Raw genomic sequence first — 19,124 nt, forward strand, 5'->3', positions numbered from 1 at the left:
TTCTAGGTCCATTGCTGTGTAACAAGGGATCCCAGAACACAGTGGCAGAAACAATCATTTCATTATACCCCCAAGTTAGGGAGCTTGGAAATTTGGACAGGGCATGCTGGGGGTGACTACAGAAGCCTCTGTCTGCATGGCCTCAGCTGGGAAGACTCAAAGACAGGGATGACTTGATGGCTGAGGGCTGGGATTGTCTGGGGGCTCCTGCACCCCCAGGTCTGGCACCTGGGAGGGGGTAATTCCAATGTTGAACTCACAGGGTCTGTGGACTGGGACACCTACACAGCCTCTACACACGCCTGGGCTTCCTCACAGCATGGCGGCCAGCAGACTCCTCCCATGGTGCCCTAGGGCTCTAGCAGCAGGGGTCCTGCAACAAGGTGGAAGCTGCACTGCCTTTTTTCCCTAGCTTTGCACGACTTACAGTACCACTTCTGCCACACCTCACTGGCTGAAGTCCTCACAAGTCTGTCCAGATTCAAGCAGGGAGAGCACAGTAAACCCACCTCCTAATGGGAGGCATGTTGAGTAATTTTGAGGCCATATTTTAAAACTGCTACTTGAATGGAAATACTAATGTCTCATACATGGACTCATGGGGTAGTCCCCTCTCTGGTCTGCCTGGCTCTACTTGCCCAGCACTTCCCCCGCCCCCCCACCATGCCCAAGTGAATTCTCCACCGGGCAGCCAAGGGGAGCTTTGAACGCACAAATCAAAAGATCCACCCTTTCCTCATATCCCTCCAGTGTCTGCCACTAAATCTAAGCTCCTTGATATGCCCACACAGCTCTGTGGGGTCTGTGTACCACCATCTCCTCCCTTACACCTCACTGGCCTTTCTCTTTCTTGAACACACCCTCATGTCCTTTCCTGGAGCTCATGCCCACCTCCAAGCTTCGCTCTGCTGCTCTCCTTCGTGACATGCTGACATCCCAGATCCTGCGTCCTTCAGGTCTTGGCTGGAAATGCCACTTCCTCAGACCTAAAATAAACCCCCAGCACCCAATACCATCTCTCCCATCACTGTGTTTTATTTTCCTCACTTGTTGCTGCTATGTCTGAAGTTACATATTTGTTTACCTCTGTTCTCTCTCCCTCACTAGCTCCAAGAGAGGACTCCAGTCCTTCCTATTCCTTATATCCATAGAGCCCACCTTGGTGCCTAGCAGACATTTGTGGAATGTAAATAAATGCAGGAGCAGTGGTTTTTCAGGGAATGCGTGTGTGATTTAGAAAGGCAATTCTGAAGGACAGGCAGGCCTCGAGTGGTGGGGTTGGGTTATTAGAGTCAGTCATGCCTTGTTTCCAATCCTGCTCTGCCACTCATTAGCTGGTGACTTTGGGAAAACACCTTCGGAGCCCTGAGCCCCCATTTCTTCAGCTGAAACCTGAGTCCAGCAGCCCCTGGGTCACTGGACTGGGGTGTATATCACAGGAGGGATCAGCACTTCAGGTCGCCGGCGATGCTCAGAGCACCCTGTCTCGGCGAACTAGGCCGAGATGCACCACCCACTGTGCCCGCCAGGTGTCGCCGCGAGCGCGCGCCGAGCGGCCAGCTGCGCTTGGAGCCCTCGCGTGGCTCACGAGTCCCACATCTCGGTCTCGTGCGGGGCACCCACGCCTCAGCCAGACTCGGAGTGTCCACTAGGACCGGGATTCTAGAGGAAGCCAACCCAGCTGGATACCCACTTCGAAAAGACAGGGATCGGGGAGAAAGATGCTGAGCCAGTTAATCCCTGGTCTGCCAGCAGCCTTGCGGAAGGGGGCGCCCTTCCCTGAGGCTGGGATTCGGAAGTCCGGGGAAAGGGGTACCAGGTGCTACCCAACACCCCCCAGCTCTGTTCGCTCGGCGGGGGGGGGGGAGGGGACGTGGGGGCAGGCCAGGCAGCGAGGGCTCTCGGCCGAGCCTCGATTCCCACACCCCGAGGGCAGTCTTTGAGCGCACTCTCGGCCCGCAACTTGCGAGTTAGCGACGGGGTTGGGGGATGAGCGGACTCCTACAGTCCCCCACTTTGGCTCCGCGTCCGGGAGCCGGGAGGGGGCGCCACGGGAGCGCGGGGGGCAAGGCGCGAGCGAGCGCTGGGAGCAGGCGGCTCTGTCCCGCGGGCGCGGGGGTGCGGGGCGGGCGCTCCGGGGAGGCGGGCGGGGAGGGACAGGAGAAAGGACAGAGGGAGGGGCGGGGGCGGGCGGCTGCAGCGCCCCCGCGCTCCCCGCGTTTCCCACACTTGCACCGGCCGCTCGCGCGCAGCCCGGCGTCGCCCCGCGCCGCGCTCGCTCCTCCCTCCCTCCTCCCGCTCTGTGGCTCCCGCGCTCCCGGCGAGGCTCAGGCGCCGAGCGCGCGGACGGGCGCACGGACAGACGGCCCTGGGGACGCCTCGGCCCGCGCCTCCCGGGCGGGCTATGTTGATTGCCCCGCCGGGGCCGGCCCGCGGGATCAGCAGAGCCCGGCCCGCGGCCCCGGTGGCCAGCGGGGACTATGAATCGGAAAGCGCGGCGCTGCCTGGGCCACCTCTTTCTCAGCCTGGGCATGGTCTACCTCCGGATCGGGTAAGGGCCGCTCGCATCCCCTGCACGCGTGTCCCGACAAAGTTGGCGTGGCTCGGGGATGGGTGCGCCGCCCGCGAGCCGCCGCCAGCCACCAACTTCTTCAGCCTTTCAGAGAGGCTGGGTGGGCGCGGTGCGGGAGCGGTGGGCGCACAAAGGCCCCCCCCCCCGCCCCAGGGACGCGCACAGCTCGAGAGACTCGGGCAGAGGGACCGGCTCTCCCGAGGATGTCTGAATCTGGCAGCCCCCGGAAACGGAGACAGCCAGTACGGACGCTCCAGCTTGGGGGACTCTGAAAAGGGAGAGCTGGGCAAAGGGTCAGCCTCCTCCTGGGACCCTTCAGATACCGACACAGGAGCAGAAAGTCCAGCAGGAACAGCGCAGCCAGGAGCCAGCAGCACTGCCGCTCCCAGGGAGCTCAGCCCCTAAAGCCCGAGAGGAACTCTGCTCACAGAGGAGCGGGCACCGCCACTCCTAGAGACAGGGCAGTCCCCGGGTGGCAGGCGGGGCCAGTCTGTGCAACAGGGAACAGGTACCCAGGAGGAGGGACGTTCGCCTGCAAAAACACGATCCACTGCTTAGAGCACTGGCAACACCCTGTTTCCAAGGACCCTCGTACTCCGGGAGCCCTTTTCCAAGCCAAAGGGACAGCGCCTCCCACTCCCAACCAACATACACAAAGGTAGGGCGAGAGATGGCCCGAGACACCCAGGGAGACCGGCCCGCAGAGCCAGCGCCAAAGAGAGGCGGTACCCTCGGCCCCTTAAAACTGCGCACCGAACCGGCCGGCGCGCGAGCGGAGCAGCCCTCCCGCTTCGCCTCCGCACTTCTACGGAGGTGGGGCTTGGGGCGGCACTCCGGCTGAGGCTGGGGCCCGGGGGCTCGGGACGCGTCTTGGAGCTGCATTTGCAGGGCCCGTCACCCTTTGTACTTAGGAGATAACGCGTGTGACGCGCGCAGGGGTGGGGGTGGGAGTCTTTCTGGATTGATAGAGGTTCTGTGGGCCACCTGCACACAGCCTGGCCGCCCACCCCCAGCAGGGAACCGGGGAAGGGACATCAGGCTGTGGGGGCTGCGGCGAGGGGTGTGTGTGTGTGTGTGTGTGTGTGTGTCTGTGTGGCAGCGCCTTTGTGTTTTGTCACCACTCCTCCCCTTTCCCCACCCCGAGTCTCTGGAGCGGGGATTTCGCAAGTCGATCGGCGGTGGCCGCAAGCAGGTGCGCACAGTGGGCGCTGCGACCGCCAGCCCCGACCGCAGGCCAACAGGCAACCGCAGGCGGAGAGGCGGCTGCGGGGCTCGCGCGCTGTCTGCCTGCTGGCGTGTTTTAAGTGTTATTGATTCTCGCGCGTCTGGGTGGCTTTTCTTTGCCCTGCTTTAATCTTCAACTTGGCCCGCGCCCCGCCACCCCGCGCGCACCCAGCATCCAGGAAGCCGGTTGGGCTGATTGGCCCTGGCCGCGTGCGGCTTTATCTTCTTTTTTAATTAGAAACGGGGCGGAGGGACCGGGGAAAGGAGAGAGAAAGGGAAAACAACATAAAATAACCTCCCCTGGCTGTCGCGTCCGCTCGACCTCCCGCCGGCGCCGAGACCTCCCTGGCCCCGCAGGGGCCCAGCTGCCGCCTAGGGAGCTGGGGAGACACGGAGGGCGCCGGCCTTCCGCCCCGCGGCCGCCCTTTGGGGCGGGGTGAGGTCCAAGTCGGGAGAAGGAGTTGCAGGGTCATTTGGGGCCAGGCCCTGCTGCCCCCTAGACCTCTGTTATCCATCTGTAAAATGGGCACCACGGGTAAAAAGTCCCAAGTCCTTAAGAGGCTTTCCAGGTCCCCAGATGTAAAGGGCTTCTCTCTGTTCAGAACTGATGTGTGCTTTTCTCAAGACTGTGTCGGTTTTTTCTTTTAGGGAATTATGTCTCCAAGAGGCTTTGTTTAAATAAAAATACTTCTGAATGAGTTTTTTTAAATTCCTATTTTGTTTAGATAGTCAAGTAACTCAAAGACTAGCCCCTTGTAACAGATCCAACAAGAGTAGCCTCGGCAGCAAACTTCACTGAGCACTTGCTGTGTGCCTGGCACATTCTGAGCACTTTCCATGTTTTAGCACATTTCACTTGCACATCAACTCTACCGAGGTAAGGACTTGCTATCATTATCCTCATTTCATTCATGGAAAAACAAAGTACAGAGAGGGGGTATAACTTGCCCAAGGTCACACGGCTAGGAGGTGAAGAAGCTTCAATGGAACCTTAGGCCTGACCTCTTAGCCACTAGACTATCTAGCATTCCTAGGCACTTTTGACCCAAATATATCATTATCTTCTCTACTGGTGTAGGAATTCCCTGGTGGTCAGCTAGGTGTTCAGAGGTTCTTCCTGACTTATTACCAAAAAGTCTCCACTTGACATAACATGCTGATTTCTCAAACATTTCAAACATCCTAGCTCTGTGTTAGACTCTCTTTTACTGCCTGAGAGGAATGAATGAGAGCTCCAGCCAGGCTTTTTCAGACTCCTCACTTGCTAGCCTTTCAAGCTCAGTCTCTGTGAGCCTCAGTTTTAAGGCATGTGAAATGGATATGGTGCTTCCTGCCCAACAGAGCTGGTGAGAAAGGTCACACGGGCTAATGGTTGTGCCATACTGCCTTGGCATAGTAGGGATGGAGGGAAAGCTCAGTGGTGTATTCATCACATATGCAGGATGGGAGGGGCACCTGCTGTGTAATAGGTACTCACCCTGAGCACATTTTTGAAGCTCCACTCCAAACTCATTCATTCCGTGGACATTTAGTGATCCTGCAGACAGCCTCCTTGCCCTCAAAAAGCTCACAGTCTAGTGAGAAGGACAGAAGACGAACAAGTGAGCACATGAATTGAAAATAAACACATACATTAAACATTAAAGGCTTCAAAAGACCATGGCCAATCAAGAGAACCCAGTAAACAAAACAGAGATTGTACTGGAAACTTATGAGTGGTGGGATGCAGAGGCAGGTTCCCTTAGCTGGGAAGGTCAGGGAGATGACCTTGAGGTCACATGAATGATGAAGGACAAATGATGCTAAGAAGCCAAGCATGTGAAGCTCAAGGAATGAGAACTTTCAGGCAGAGGGAGCAGCATGTGCAAAGGGCTTATGGTAGGAAGAGGGCTCGTGTGGTCAGTAGGAAGAGGCAAGAGTGGCCAGTTATACACTTGGAGAGGAGTGGGGTCCCCTCATCTCCCATGCCTTTGGTACAGGGGAGCCTCACTTTAAGAAATCCCAATTCCAGAACAACTTCCCTTCGCTAAGCCCCAGGATGCGGAGCATGAAGCACTTATCCCAGGACTGGCTGCGGCCCTCAATAAATGGAAGCTTTGATTATTATAACCAGAGTGAGACATCAGGGGTGAGGTGTCCTCTTTAAAAGCCAGACAAGTGGGCCATCTTTGTGTAAAGGGAGGGATACCTGCCTCATCAGGATTATCCCTGGAGCCTGTTTGGAGCTATCTAGATATTAGGAAATGGCTCCGCCCTCAGGCCAGATACCCAGGAGTCACACTGACGCCTCTCTTTCCCTTTACCCTTCCCCATCCCTCCCCTCTGCTCTGCCCTGTCCATCAGCCCCTCAGCAAGTCTGTCAGCTCCATCTGCGGCCAACCTCACCACTGCCACTGAGGCCCAGCCACCACCACCTCTTGCCGGTCCCTCTCCCTGGCACCCACAGTCCTTTCCCCCATGGGACTGGCAGGATGAAATCACAACCCCCCAGTGCTTCCTGATGTCATCCTGCGAAAATCCCAGCCCTCAGCCAGATCCTCTCCCCAAACTCTCCCCTCTCTGAGGTTCTGCAGCAGCTTCTGTGGGTTCTTTCTATTCCTTGGTGATCCCAAGTTTGTACTCCTCCCAGAACTTGGCATCTTCTGTTCCCTCTACCCAAAATACTCTTCCTCAGACTTCCCACAGCTGGATCCTGACCATTCAGACCTCTGCTGCACTGTCACCTCCTCCGGGAGGCCCTCCTTGACCATGCCAGCTAAAGAGGCCCCTGTCTCTTCACTCCCAAACCCACCCTTAGTAGCCATCATAGAATCTACATTTACTTTCTTCATAGTGTTTATCACTGTCTGAAGTGGCCTGTTCTATTCACTTGTGATGTGTGTAACCTCCTTCCACAGCCCCTGGAGGGCAGGGCTTCATCTGCCTCCCAGGGTGGTGTCTGGCACATGAGAGGAGTCCAATATGTATCTGGGCAGTGAATGAGTTACAGAGATTGGAACTCCTGCCAGAGTAGTCATGAGCATCCTTTAAACCAGTCATGTCCGGAGTGAGATAGACATACTCCATTGGCATGCGGAAAGAAAATACTAGAACTTCTATCCACAATTACTTTGTAAAGATTTTTTGGTAATGTAAGAGAGAAGTACATACCAGAGCATATGTAAACAAAAAAGCATATAAACATGCAAAGCATATGTAACATGTATTGATTTTTTTTTAATGAACATCTGTGTACCTACCCCCCTTTCAGAGGCAACTGCTACATGAAACTTTGTACTTATCATTCCCTTGCTTGCCCTTCGGTTTTACCACACAGAGATGATTCCTCAACAAGATTGGGTTCCATTTTGCATGACTTTAAGTTTCATCTCAATTGAACCCTGCCATAAATGCAAAAGCAACTTGCTTTGTTCACTCAATGTTATGTTTGTGACGTATGTTATCTTTTTTTTTTTTGTATATAAAAAGGAAATCAAGCCTCACTAATAAGGGAATATACACATTGCACAAGTACCAATGTGGGATTATAAACTGTAGCATGGGGTGGTGTGCAGTATCAAAGAAGATGGGAGACCCCTGCTGGGAAGGGGCATTGTGGGGGGATGGCCAGGGCCAGCCAACCTGGGGGTCCTGTTGGAGTGCCCCATACCTTGCTAGCCTAACACTCCATCTCTCTGTGTCCCCTACTCCAGTGGCTTCTCCTCGGTGGTAGCTCTGGGCGCGAGCATCATCTGTAACAAGATCCCAGGCCTGGCTCCCAGACAGCGGGCGATCTGCCAGAGCCGGCCCGACGCCATCATCGTCATAGGAGAAGGCTCACAAATGGGCCTGGACGAGTGTCAGTTTCAGTTCCGCAATGGCCGCTGGAACTGCTCCGCACTGGGGGAGCGCACCGTCTTCGGGAAGGAGCTCAAAGTGGGTATGTGCTCACCCAGACACCCCAAGCACGGTCTTCTAGGCTATGGGAGACCAGCATACCCTCGGGAGCCTTCTGGGACCCCCTCACCTGCCCCATGCTGGAATGCCCCTCCCAACCGTGGGATCCTGCCAGGGCCATGACTTAAGTTCAGGTCTCTGGGTGAGGGTCAGCCCTCTGATTTGAATCCAGAACCCTACTGTTCATGGCAGATTGCAACCAGCAATCAGTGGCCCAGGTGTCACTGATCAAGATAGCACTGATGCTGCCTTTTAAATTGAAACCCAACTTAAAAAATGAGCTGTTTCACCTAAAAATATGAATTTCTGGCTTTTGAAGAATTGGCAGATCTACTTACACATGTGCCCACATGGTTAGGATGGACTGGAGCTGAGAACACAGCTTCCTTCTTTTCCTGTGAAGACCATTCATTGCGATAGTCCCCACCACTCCCTCAACACTCAGTCCCCTTATTTAACTCACCAGCTACTGTGGGCATTTGAATTTGCAAACCCCTGTTTTATGGGAATTGTCTGTTGTTCAAACGTGCATGTGTGTGCACAGTGTCGGGCCACACATTTGGTTTCTACAGCAATCATGAGAAAAGCCTGGTGGAATGGGGGTTGGTCACCAGGAGGCCCTGATAGGTGAGGGGAAGGCCATTTGTGGTTCTGGCTTGTGTGTGTGTGTGGTCTGGAGAGCCAAGAACCCTGCAGGCTTCCTTCTGAGCTGTGAATGTCCCTAAAAGTCAGGTCAGCCTCTATCCTTCTGGGCTGGTGTGGTTCACATAGATTGCTGGACTGCTCTAAGGGCATGCCTGAGTTCTCTCACTCCCTTAGTCCCAAATCTAGCCTCTTCTCCATGTCCTCATTTCCTCCCCCTGTGTCACACAGCTGGTATATCTGAGCTCTCAGGCACCGCCATCACCCTGCTAGCCCAGACCATCCTGCAGACCCTCGTGGGGGAAGGGTTGTCCTTTGTAAATGGAAATCAGATCAAGTCATTTCCCTGCTTAAAACCCTATGGAGGAGGTACATATATACAACAGAGTATTACTCAGCCATAAAAAAGAATGAAATCTTGCCATTTGCAATAACATGGATGGGCTTAGAGGGTTTTATGACAAATGAAATCAGTCAGAGAAAGACAAATACTATATGATTTCACTTATATGTGGAATCTAAAAAACAAAACAAACAAAGCTGAAATAGACTCATAAACACAGGCAAAAGACTGTTGGTTACCACAGGGGAGGAGGGTGGGGGAAGGGGTGAAATAGGTGAAGGGGATAAAGAGGGACAAACTTCCAATTATAAAGTAAATTAGCCCACATGGAGTACAGCATGTGGAATGGGATGGAAGTACAGCATAGGGAATATAGCCAATAATATTGTAATAACTTTGTACAGTAACAGATGGTAACTACACTTATTGTGGGGAGCATTTAGTAATGTATATAATTGTTGAATCACTATGTTGTACATCTGAGACCAATATAATGTTGTATGTCAACTATATTTCAATAAAAATTGTAAATAAATAAAAATAATGAATAATTTTTAAAAAAGAAACTCTTATAAGGAAAGAGTAAAAGAATGAAAAAAACCCTATAGAGGTTTCTCCTCATATCAGAATGAAATCCCAGCTATTCATTAGGCCCCTGCTGCCCCCTGTCCCATCTGCTGCCATCTTGCCCCCCCTCTTGCGCACCTAGGCTCTCCATTTCCCAGAACACCATACTGGGTCCTGCTCCAGGGGCCTCAGCACCACGTGTTCCTTCTGCCTCAAATCCTCTACCACAGCCGGTACCCTGGAGCCCCCGTTCTCTGTGGGCATTGTGCCCCTCCAGCATCCAGGTCTCCTAAAGAGAGCACCGTGACGCTCCTTACTGTCAGCTAGGCATCTGGCACCACCCGAATCCATCCCTCACCTGTTGGGAACGCCTGCTCCATGAGGGTTAGGGATCCCCGGCCACCTTCACCACGGAATGTTTTCTTCTCCCTTCTTGAGAGGAGGACCGCGTCATCTCGGTCCTATAGCTGGTCTTACTTTGCCTCCACCTTCTGTAGGTGCCTTGGCATCCTGGGACCCCTGGTTCCAGGTGAAGCTGGTAGGGAGCATGGTGGCCTCTCGCACAGCCCCTCCCTACAAGCACGCTGCTTCCGGCATCTTTGTGTAGAATTCTACCTTGTACCACCTGCTTTTCTTCCTCTTCCCAACTTTAGAGCTCACGTTTCAGAAGGAGAACTGAGGCCCAGAGGGAGATGGGGCTGCCTCAGCTCATGCCAGGAGCTGGCATCAACCCTGGGACTCCAATTTAACTTGCTGAAACCCCCATCTTGTGAGCCTTCTCTGTTTTTTTTTCCTGCCTTCTCTGGCTTACACGCCTGGTCCCCGTTCCTGGGACCCAGGCCTGGGCTCTGGCATTATTTTAAACATGCTTCTTGCTGATATATGAGCTGTCACAGATGAGGAAACAGGCTCAGAAGCGGTTTGTCCAGGGTCAACAAAAGCGAGTGGCAGGTCTCCCAGGACTGGGTTGATTCCAGCACAGCCCATTGCCCAGCATTGTAATCGTGCATCAGAGGGCTATGGGGCAGCTGGTTAGAGGAGCTGTAGCAACGAGGGATCATTTGCAGGCTGAGGCAGAGGAATACCACCAGTGTACACTGCCAGTATACAACCAGGGAGGAGCAGAGGCCTGAGACATGGAACATTTTTCAAGGGGAGGACTTGGGTAGGTAGAGGCAGCCTCAGGGAATTCAAGCAAAGAGAAAAGCCCAAGAAAACCCACAGGATAGCGATGCTAGGGCAACAGGCCCGTTGGGCCTGGAAGGGAGTGAGAGCCAGAGGACATCAAGAAGCAAGTCTTAAATTTAGGCTTTCTGTGCTCTTCATCAGTGCTCGCCCCCCTATGAGGTTGCCTCTTTCTGGGAATGGCCAGCTAACAAAGTCTGCCTTATAGGTGAGGGATCAAGAGCATAGTCCTTGACTTTGGGAGCCCTGGACATCAAGTCCACAATCTGGACAGGACACATCACCTACCTTTCAAGAGACTTCCCAGAAGCTCCACCCCATACCTTCTGCTTATATCTCATTGGCCAGGACTTTGTCACATGACTTCACCTAGCTGCAAAGGAAGCTGGGAGATGTAGTCTTTTATTCAGAGCAGGTATGAAACCTGCTAAGGATCTGTGACTGAGGAAGAAGGGGAAAACTGACACTGGGGTGAGCAGCCAGCCCCTGACATAGGTTCTCCATCCCACACTGAGACATGAAGGCTGACCTTTCACCATCTCCTCAACCTCCACTCTAGTCCTCAGCTCCACCTGTGTTTCCTGGTTCTGTATCCTCTTCTGGTTGTTCTGGGTTTTGCTGCATAGATCTGAGAAGGCCATGTGCATGCCTCTTGGATGCTAGAGACTAAAACCCAATTCAGGTCACCTTGGGCAAAAAGGGAATTTGTGTTTGCCTAAGTAACTGGAGACTCAGAGATGGTGCTGACTGTCAGAATGGATCGGACCACAGGTGGGGTGGGCTTCTACCTACCCCAGAGCCACCTCTTGGGAAGCAAGATGGCCATCAGAGCTAACGCCACAACTTCCAGGCTCAAGTTCTGCAGGAAGAGCCTTAGCTTTTCTCTGGCAGCACCTGAAAGAGTCCTCAGGCTCACTCTGATTGGATCAGCTAACAGGGCCTGACTTCCGGTTGTGTGTCCCCCACAAACCAATCCCAGTGGCCAAGGGCAACAGTCTGTTGGCCAGGTCTGGAAGCCCCACTCAGGCTGTCTCTCGGGAGAGGGACTGCTCATGAGTCTGTTAGTAGCTCCAGCTGCCATAACTAAGTACCACAGGCTAGGTGGCTTAGATACAGATGTTTATTTCCTCACAGTTCTGGAGGCTGGACGTCCAAGATCAAGGTGCCAGCAGGTCTGGTTTCTTCTGAGGCCTCTCCTTGGCTTGCAGATGGCTGCCTTTTTACATGGTCTTTCCTCTGTGCACCTGCCCTTGAGTCTCTGTGTGTCCTAACCTTCTCTTCTTGTATGGACACCAGTCAGATTGGTTTATGGCCACCCTAATGGCCTCATTTTAACTCAATCACCTCTTTAAAGGTTATGCCTCCAATTATAGTCACATTTGGAGGTTCTGGGGGTTAGGGATGCAACATAGGAATTTTTCAGGGACACAAGTCAGCCCATAACAATGAGCAGGCAAAAAGCAGACTGGCCTGTGCTTTAGGGAAAGGCACATGGGTTGTGGTGGGTGCTCAGAGGACAGACCCCAAGGTGGGAAGAGTGGACTGGGCAGTGAAACTGGCTCTTGACCTGGGTCATGAAGGGTGGGAAGAATTTCAGGAGTGAGTGAATGGGACCCCAGGTAGAGGGAACAGCAGAGCAAAGATATGGAAGTTTGATTGCTAAGGGGGTGGTGAATCAGGGGTCTGTAACCTGAGTCAGGCTTCGGTGCCTTCATGTGAGATGACAGGCTGGCTACTCATGGCTCTTAAACGCCAGGGATTATTGGGGTGTGGTGTGTGGTCCCACATCAGCTCTATCAATTGCTATTCAGTGTGGCCCTTGGGGGTAAGAAGGCCCCTACCCTCTTTCCCCCGACTCCCGCCACTTCCAGGCTTTTCCTTTACTTAAGTAATACAATGAGCCCACCACCCAACCCAACATCCAGAACACAGACAGGTAATTTACACCCAGCCCTGTGGGCACCCCTCGTGTCTCCCAAGCCACACTTTCCCTATCCAGAATCGTCTTTCCCATTCCTTGTTTCTTTATGTCTAATTTGTCATATTGATATATTTCCTGGACTTAAATTACTTGGTTTTAGTTGTATTTAATTTTACAATGAAAAGACATTACATTATATGCAACCTTTTAGAATTTGCTTTTTTCACTTTCTAGTAATAAAACTTATCTCTATTGTTCCTTATAGCTGTGGTTAATCCACTTTAGCTCCAACCTAGGCATCCCTGCTTTTGCACGTGGGGCATCTGTGTTGCCTGTAAGCATGTGCTATTGATGACAGTGACTCCACAGGCCTCCTTATGCTCATCTCCTGGTGCCCATGTGCATGCATTTCCCTTGGGTGTATAGAGAGGAATGGAATTGCAGGTTGCAGGGTATGAATGTCAACCTCCCTGTGGTGATTGTGCCAAGTGCCACTCACCAGCCAGCAGTGTTGATCCACAGCCTCTCCAACACTTGGGGTTGTCCAGACTTCTTCAGTTTTGCTTAGGAAGTAGGTGTAAAATACTTGCTCAGTGTCGCCTTGATGTGCATGTCCCTGAGAAGTGATGCAGTTGAAACCTCTTCCCACAGTTACTGGCTGTGCATGTTTACTCTAGTCTGAGTTGCCTATTCATACTTTTTGCCCATTTTTCTGTCAGGTTGTGTGTTTTCCCCTAGGTTTGACCATCGTTGTTGTATAGCCTCATGGTGCAGGGGAGGTGGGCTGGATCAGGCAGCACCCCAGGAGGATGGGTCATGTGGGGCCATCCTGCCTTTCCTTTTTGTTGAGGAGGGGGAGGAGCCAGGAGCTGAGACAGCCCTTCCTCCTGTGTTACTGCATTTGGTTTCATCTACCCTTGAAGGGAGGTGTTGTCCACCTCGAATCTCAGGCTCGGAGTGAGGCAGAGGCTGCCCAATGTCATGTGGCTGTTTTGTAGCAGGGCTGAGATGGGTAGTGAGTCCCCTATTGCGGGAGAGATTCTTGTGCTGTGGGAGCCTGCCAGCCTTGAGGTTCTTGAGGCTCTGTTTGAGAACTGTGCCTTGCTCCTGGGCAGGGGGGCAGCCAGTGCAGCCTCTGCATCAAGGTCACACAGCTGTGACCATCCCAGCCCCACCGCTACTGTCCTGACGACTCTGGGCGAGCACTTCACCTTTCGGATCTCAGTCTGCGCATCTGCAGAATGGGTGAATCACATGGCCCACTTTGCTGGGTGGCAGCGTTACACATGGCTTAAGACTTGGCAGCCACTGGGTTCGGGCCATCAGAGGGCATCCCTTGCTCCTCCCATGAGATCCGTATGCCTGTGTCAGATGAAGACAAGCTCAAGGAATTGGAGTTGCATGCTCTGGATTTTATTCTTGATGCAGCAGAATGGGGAGATGTAGAGCAGAATGGGGAGAGGCTATTCGTGTGATTTTTCATCTAGGCTCTCCATATCACCTCTACCTACAAACATATGCCACATCAGTCCACTTCTCACCACCTCCTGGTTCAAACCTTCATCTTTAGAGTTGTCACCTGGGCAATGACATCAGCCTCCAATATACCTCCGTTTCCTTGATCCACACAGCCACCCAGCAGAGCATCTTCCCAGTATTGCTCTGGTCATGGCATCCCCCATGTAAAACTTTACAGTGGATTCCTAAAGCTCTGGGAGGTCCCTGTCCTTTGCAGACCTCTGTGACCTGCATTCTGATCCCATCTCCACCCCAGCCCTACTGACTTTCTCCCTACTATCAAGTGTGCCAAAGTCCTTCTGACCTCAGGGCCTTAGCCCTGACTGTTCCCTCTGCCTGGTTGCTCTCCTATCCTTCCATCCTTGGCTCACATGTCACCACCTCTGTAGTGTAGACAGCCTGTCCCTATCCCCCTCTCACCTTCTATTTTCCTTTGTATCATTTTACTACTCCAGGGCTCAGTCTGTTGATTTGCTCATCTGTGCAGTACTGTATAACGGTTCAGCCCTGAAGCCACCTTCTTGCTTCTCCCAGCTCCCCCATTTACTAGCTGCAGACCTTGACCCCAAGCAGCAGTGATAATAGTGCCTCTCTCGCAGGTACTGGGAAGATGAGGTGACTCACTCCCCGTGGGGCACTCAGAACTGTGCCTGGCACACAGGACGTGCTCCATGATTCATAGCTGTGTTGTTCTCATCTGTCTCTTGGACCAAAAGGCAGCTCTGTGAGAAAGCAGAGGCCTCTGACACAGTGCCTGGTGCCTGGAGGGCACGGCCACCAAGGGTGGGTTCAGTGGATGTGGGGGGCCTCCTTGGTGCAGCCCCTTGTCCCAAGGCCTTCCAGAGCAAGAGACAGAACAGAAGGGTTAAGGGGAGAAACTGCTGAGTGATGGTGGATAAGCTGCCTGGCCCAGCCCTATGCAGGTCTGCACTCAAATGCCACCTCTGCCAGGAGGCCTTCCTGGATCATCTGGCCTGAGACAGTCTCGCGTGTAGTTCACTCTGTGCTGTTGTCTTTCAGAAGTGATTTTGCTTACTTTTTTGCAAGGATATGTCTAACATCAGTCTTCTCCCCAAACATGGGGAAGTCCACAGAACCTGGTCCTGTCACTCATCTCTTCCCAAGACCTCTAGCACCTGGCCCCAGGCATGGCACACAGTAGGTGCTCAGGAGATGCAGGAAGAAATGCGTGACCCCTACACTGCCTAGCTCCTCTCTACCCTGAGGGCCAGCAGTTGCTCAGAGCCTTAAGGACAAGGGTAAGTCTTGTTTGTCTTCTGACCTCCGGGTCTAGGTGGCACCTCAGACAGGCACACTCTCTTCTCTGGGCCATGTGAGTGAGTGCTTTCCGTTCTGACCCAAAAGACAGAACATTCATTGCTACACGTTTTCGTTCTGATCCATTTTAGCCCAGCATTCTATTAGCACTCCTTTCCATCTTTGTGCTGACTTCAAATAGGACAAACATGTTGGGTAAATCAAGGCCTAGGGAAGACCCTGGCTTCACGGCATGACTCCAGAGGACCTGTTCCCAGGGTCTGTTCAGCAGAATGCTAGTCTCCATCCCCTCCCCACAACACACACCTCTTCTGCTTTGGGGGTGGAAAAGGAGGGCTCCTTGGGTGATAAATTTGGAAACTCAGAACACTATATTCCCTGCTCTAGAGAGCCAGAGTGCCCACCAATATATTAAAGACCCTGAAAAGTCCTGCAGACAAGAAAACAGTCACACAAGCCTCCCCTGGAGGGCCTGCTCTTCCATGACCTTGGACTCACTGACCATCCAGTGAAGCTGCTCCTCAGATGCACCCACATCAGGGAACACCGCTCAGGAGACCCTCACACACTGACCGTGCTTGTAATGTGGGTTTTGGACTGACCAGGAGTCCACCAAAGTGTATTAACTCATCCCCAAGTCCAACATCTTTCCTCAAGAGCCGAGCAGAGGTACATCCTAGTTTCTGACATTAATATGGATGGTGAAATGTACTCTAGTCAACATTACCCTTGAAAGTCCCTCAAAGCAGCCACAAAATTCAGAATACCTGGCTTTCTATATAGGTACAGTAAAACATTCAAGTGACTAGATAATGTATATATAGTAATGCATTAAAGAGAATGAAGAGTACATATTTAACATGTAAGATACAGACAGTGTTTTTTTTTAGTTTGGTTTTTTATCTTTTTAAGATCCTCCATATATTTGTCCTCTGTCTGACTTATTTCACTTAGCATAATGTCCTCAAGGCCCATCCATATTGTTGCAAATGGCAGGAATTCCTTCATTTTACAGATGAATAGTAGTCCACTGTACACATATAGCACGTTTTCTTTATCCATTCATCCATCATGGACACTTAGGTTGCTTCCATGTCTTGGTTTTGTCAACGAGGCTGCAATGAATGTGGGGACATGCATATCTTCTTGAGATAGTTATCTCATTTTCTTTGGATAAATACCTCGAAGTGGAATTGCTGGATCATGTGGTAGTTCTTTTTTTAATTTTTTTAGGAAGCTCCATACTGTTTTCCACAGTGGCTGTGCCTCCCCACACTCATAGAACTTTATTAAATTTTGCTCTAGGTGTTTTTGGTTGAATCCATGTCAGTTACAGCGCTCACGGGAGGACACACCACACCTGCCTGTGCGCCACCCATTTACTCATTTACCCATCCCACAGATGTTTACTGGAATCTTCTGTGTGGTTCATGGCTGCTGAATTGGCCGTGGGCTCTGCCCTCAGGGCACTCACTGTCTACAGGGGACAGACTGCAAAGTCAGGGCTGAAATGTGCTCTGGGGATTGAGAAGAGGGGAGGCCCTGGGGCGGTGAGCAGGTGGACTGTGACCCTGAGGCTGCCTGCAGAGGTGACTTGCAATGGGCTGGTCCACAACCAAGGAGAGGGAGGGCATGGCAAGGGAGAAGCAGCCATAAAGGCTTGCAGATAGCCCGCCAGAAGCCAGGACACCCAGAATGATCAGGTCCCCTGGATTCTAGGGGTTGGGGAAGGGAGGGCAGAAAGAGGCTGGTGAAAGATGCGGATGAATCAACCCCATCGGGTTTTGTGTATCAGACTCAGGGTTTGCCCGGGAGCGGAGTTGTCAGAATTTATCTCCCCTGTCTCAGGGGAGAGACAGGATGTGGGAAGATAATCAAATTCTTAGCACATATAGAAATTTGCTATGTCTTCAGCATTGGTGTCAGCAAAGAGATGTGATTCCCCTTCGTGTGCTCCTGGGGGTGGCTGCATTCTTTTCCAAGTACTCATGGCCTCCTGTTGGGTACTCCCCTGCCGGAATTTTTCCAGGGATGAGTACAGATGACCTAGGATTCAGGCCCTGGAGTCCGCCCTCCTCTGTCTGCAAACTGGGTAACTGCGATGCATTTCTAGGCTCCGGCTCCCAATGCATTTGTCATTTGTTGCCACCTCTCTCGAGCAGTCACTCGAGCAGCTCCCCTCCCCTCCCCCGGGGCAGCCTGCCGGGCCTGCAATCCCCTGGGGATCCAGCCCATCTTTTCACCCATCTCACACTGTGAAAGTGGACGGCGCACACGTCTGGTGAGCTAATGACCGTTTGGAGGGACAGACTTGAAGACCTTTCCAGTGAGAGAGACAGAAGCAAGGGGCGGGCCAGCTCCACTTTCTCTCTGCCATTTGTTAACAATACGCCATCTTGCAGGAGCAAAAGACCTATTCTTTCCCTATTCTTGCTTAGAACACAGCTAACAAAGGACTTTCTGTCTCGTTTGCATTTTTTTTTTTTGCGAGCCTCAGTTCATCCTGGGTTTTAGCTCTCCTGACACTATTCTTTGAGATGAGTCTTTTGTTACAATGTTCTCTTTCCAGCTTTCATATGGTAGACAGACAGACACACACACACTCACATGCTTTTATACGCACTGCCATTCATTCATTCATTCATTCGACTGTTGACGCTTTGCAGATAAATAAGCCAAGTCCCCACAACCTAGTGGGAAGGGACCAATAATTCAATTCAGCACAAAATAAGGATAACTAAGGTGCTGGGCCACAAGGGAGGGGATTACCAGGTAGGGCCCTCAGAGAGGGGACAATAGACCTGTATGCATCCTGATGGATATGGTCAACCAGGAATGCATCTAATAAGACTACTGGTTATTGACCCCTCCCCAGGTGTAGGCTGAGCCTGTCATGTGCTTTGGTTTATTTAATCCTCCTAACAGCCTAAGGAGGCAGGTATTTTATTATTCCCATTTTACAAATGAGGCATCTGAGGCCTTGAGAGGTCAGTTAACTCACCCAAGGCCCTGCCACTGGGAAGTAGAGCTGGGCTGTGAACCTAGATTTATCAGCCTCCAGGGCCCTGGTTTGAAACCACCAGGCTACATTACATCTCCCCAGGCAGATGGGAAGGAAGGACATTTCCTGGGTGAGGAATAGCATGTGCAAAGGCATGGACGCAGATGTTGACCCTTGACTGATGGTCAGCAGTGTGCTCCAGCCTTGCTGGTGCAAAGGGAGACCCCTGGATGGAACTGAGGCAGGAGAGGAGGCTGGGGGCCTGCACGTGCCCTCCCTCCAGCTCCAGCTCAGTGGGCCTGTTACCTTAGGCAGGCTCAGCCCAGACTTACACTCTCTGCACCCCCTGATTCTTCCGGTTGCTCCTGGAGAGGCCCTCTAATTCCTCCGGATGGAGGCAGCCAGATGTGGCACTCTGAGCCCAGCAGGGCTGTGAAGTGCCATGCCACAGGGCTGGCAAAAGCAACCTTTTTCCATCTGTATATTTTCCAAATCATCATATATTTCAGCTTGTGTCACTGCAGATTGCTCACTCTCTGACCCATTGGCTTTAAATAGAAAAAGAAAAAAAAAATACAATGCACTTTGTGGTTTCCAGTAAGATACCGTAAATACACCCAGATAATATTCCGGTGCAGACCATTTACAGCAGCCGCACAGGGCGGTGGAATGGAATCTTCCGGGTAAGCTCGGACATGGGTGTATTTCCTCTGTGCCTGCCGGGATCATTATGGAGCTGGAACATGTGGAGGGCGCCAGGCCGGCTCCCCATTTTCATCTCAGTGATAACAAGGCTCTTTACTGAGCACCTTCCAGGGGCCTGGGCTCTTTACACAGATTTCACTGAACCTTCCTGGCATCTTGGCAGCATTCTCCTGGTGTTTCCTGTTTGACAGATGGGGAAGCTGAGACTCGGGGAGGTGGGGTCATTGCTCAG

General features: G+C 52.3%; 1 protein-coding gene across 3 annotated transcripts in view; it reads left to right on the top strand.

Annotated features, from left to right (window-relative positions):
• Positions 1–2,211: 2,211 nt before the first annotated feature.
• WNT7A (Wnt family member 7A) overlaps positions 2,212–19,124 on the top strand; it is an 82,303-nt gene continuing 65,390 nt past the window's right edge. Inside the window, exons 1-2 of one of the 3 annotated variants that reach the window (XM_017671658.3) lie at positions 2,212–2,551; positions 7,489–7,715. In XM_017671658.3, the coding sequence (XP_017527147.1) occupies positions 2,481–2,551; positions 7,489–7,715 (298 nt within the window). In that variant the 5' untranslated portion in view covers positions 2,212–2,480. The remainder of the gene's footprint in view (positions 2,552–7,488; positions 7,716–19,124) is intronic. The other 2 variants (XM_037024030.2, XM_017671657.3) reach the window with 2 other exon arrangements.

Source organism: Manis javanica, chromosome 3 (assembly GCF_040802235.1).
Source record: "Manis javanica isolate MJ-LG chromosome 3, MJ_LKY, whole genome shotgun sequence".
Classification (NCBI taxonomy): Eukaryota; Metazoa; Chordata; class Mammalia; order Pholidota; family Manidae; genus Manis; species Manis javanica.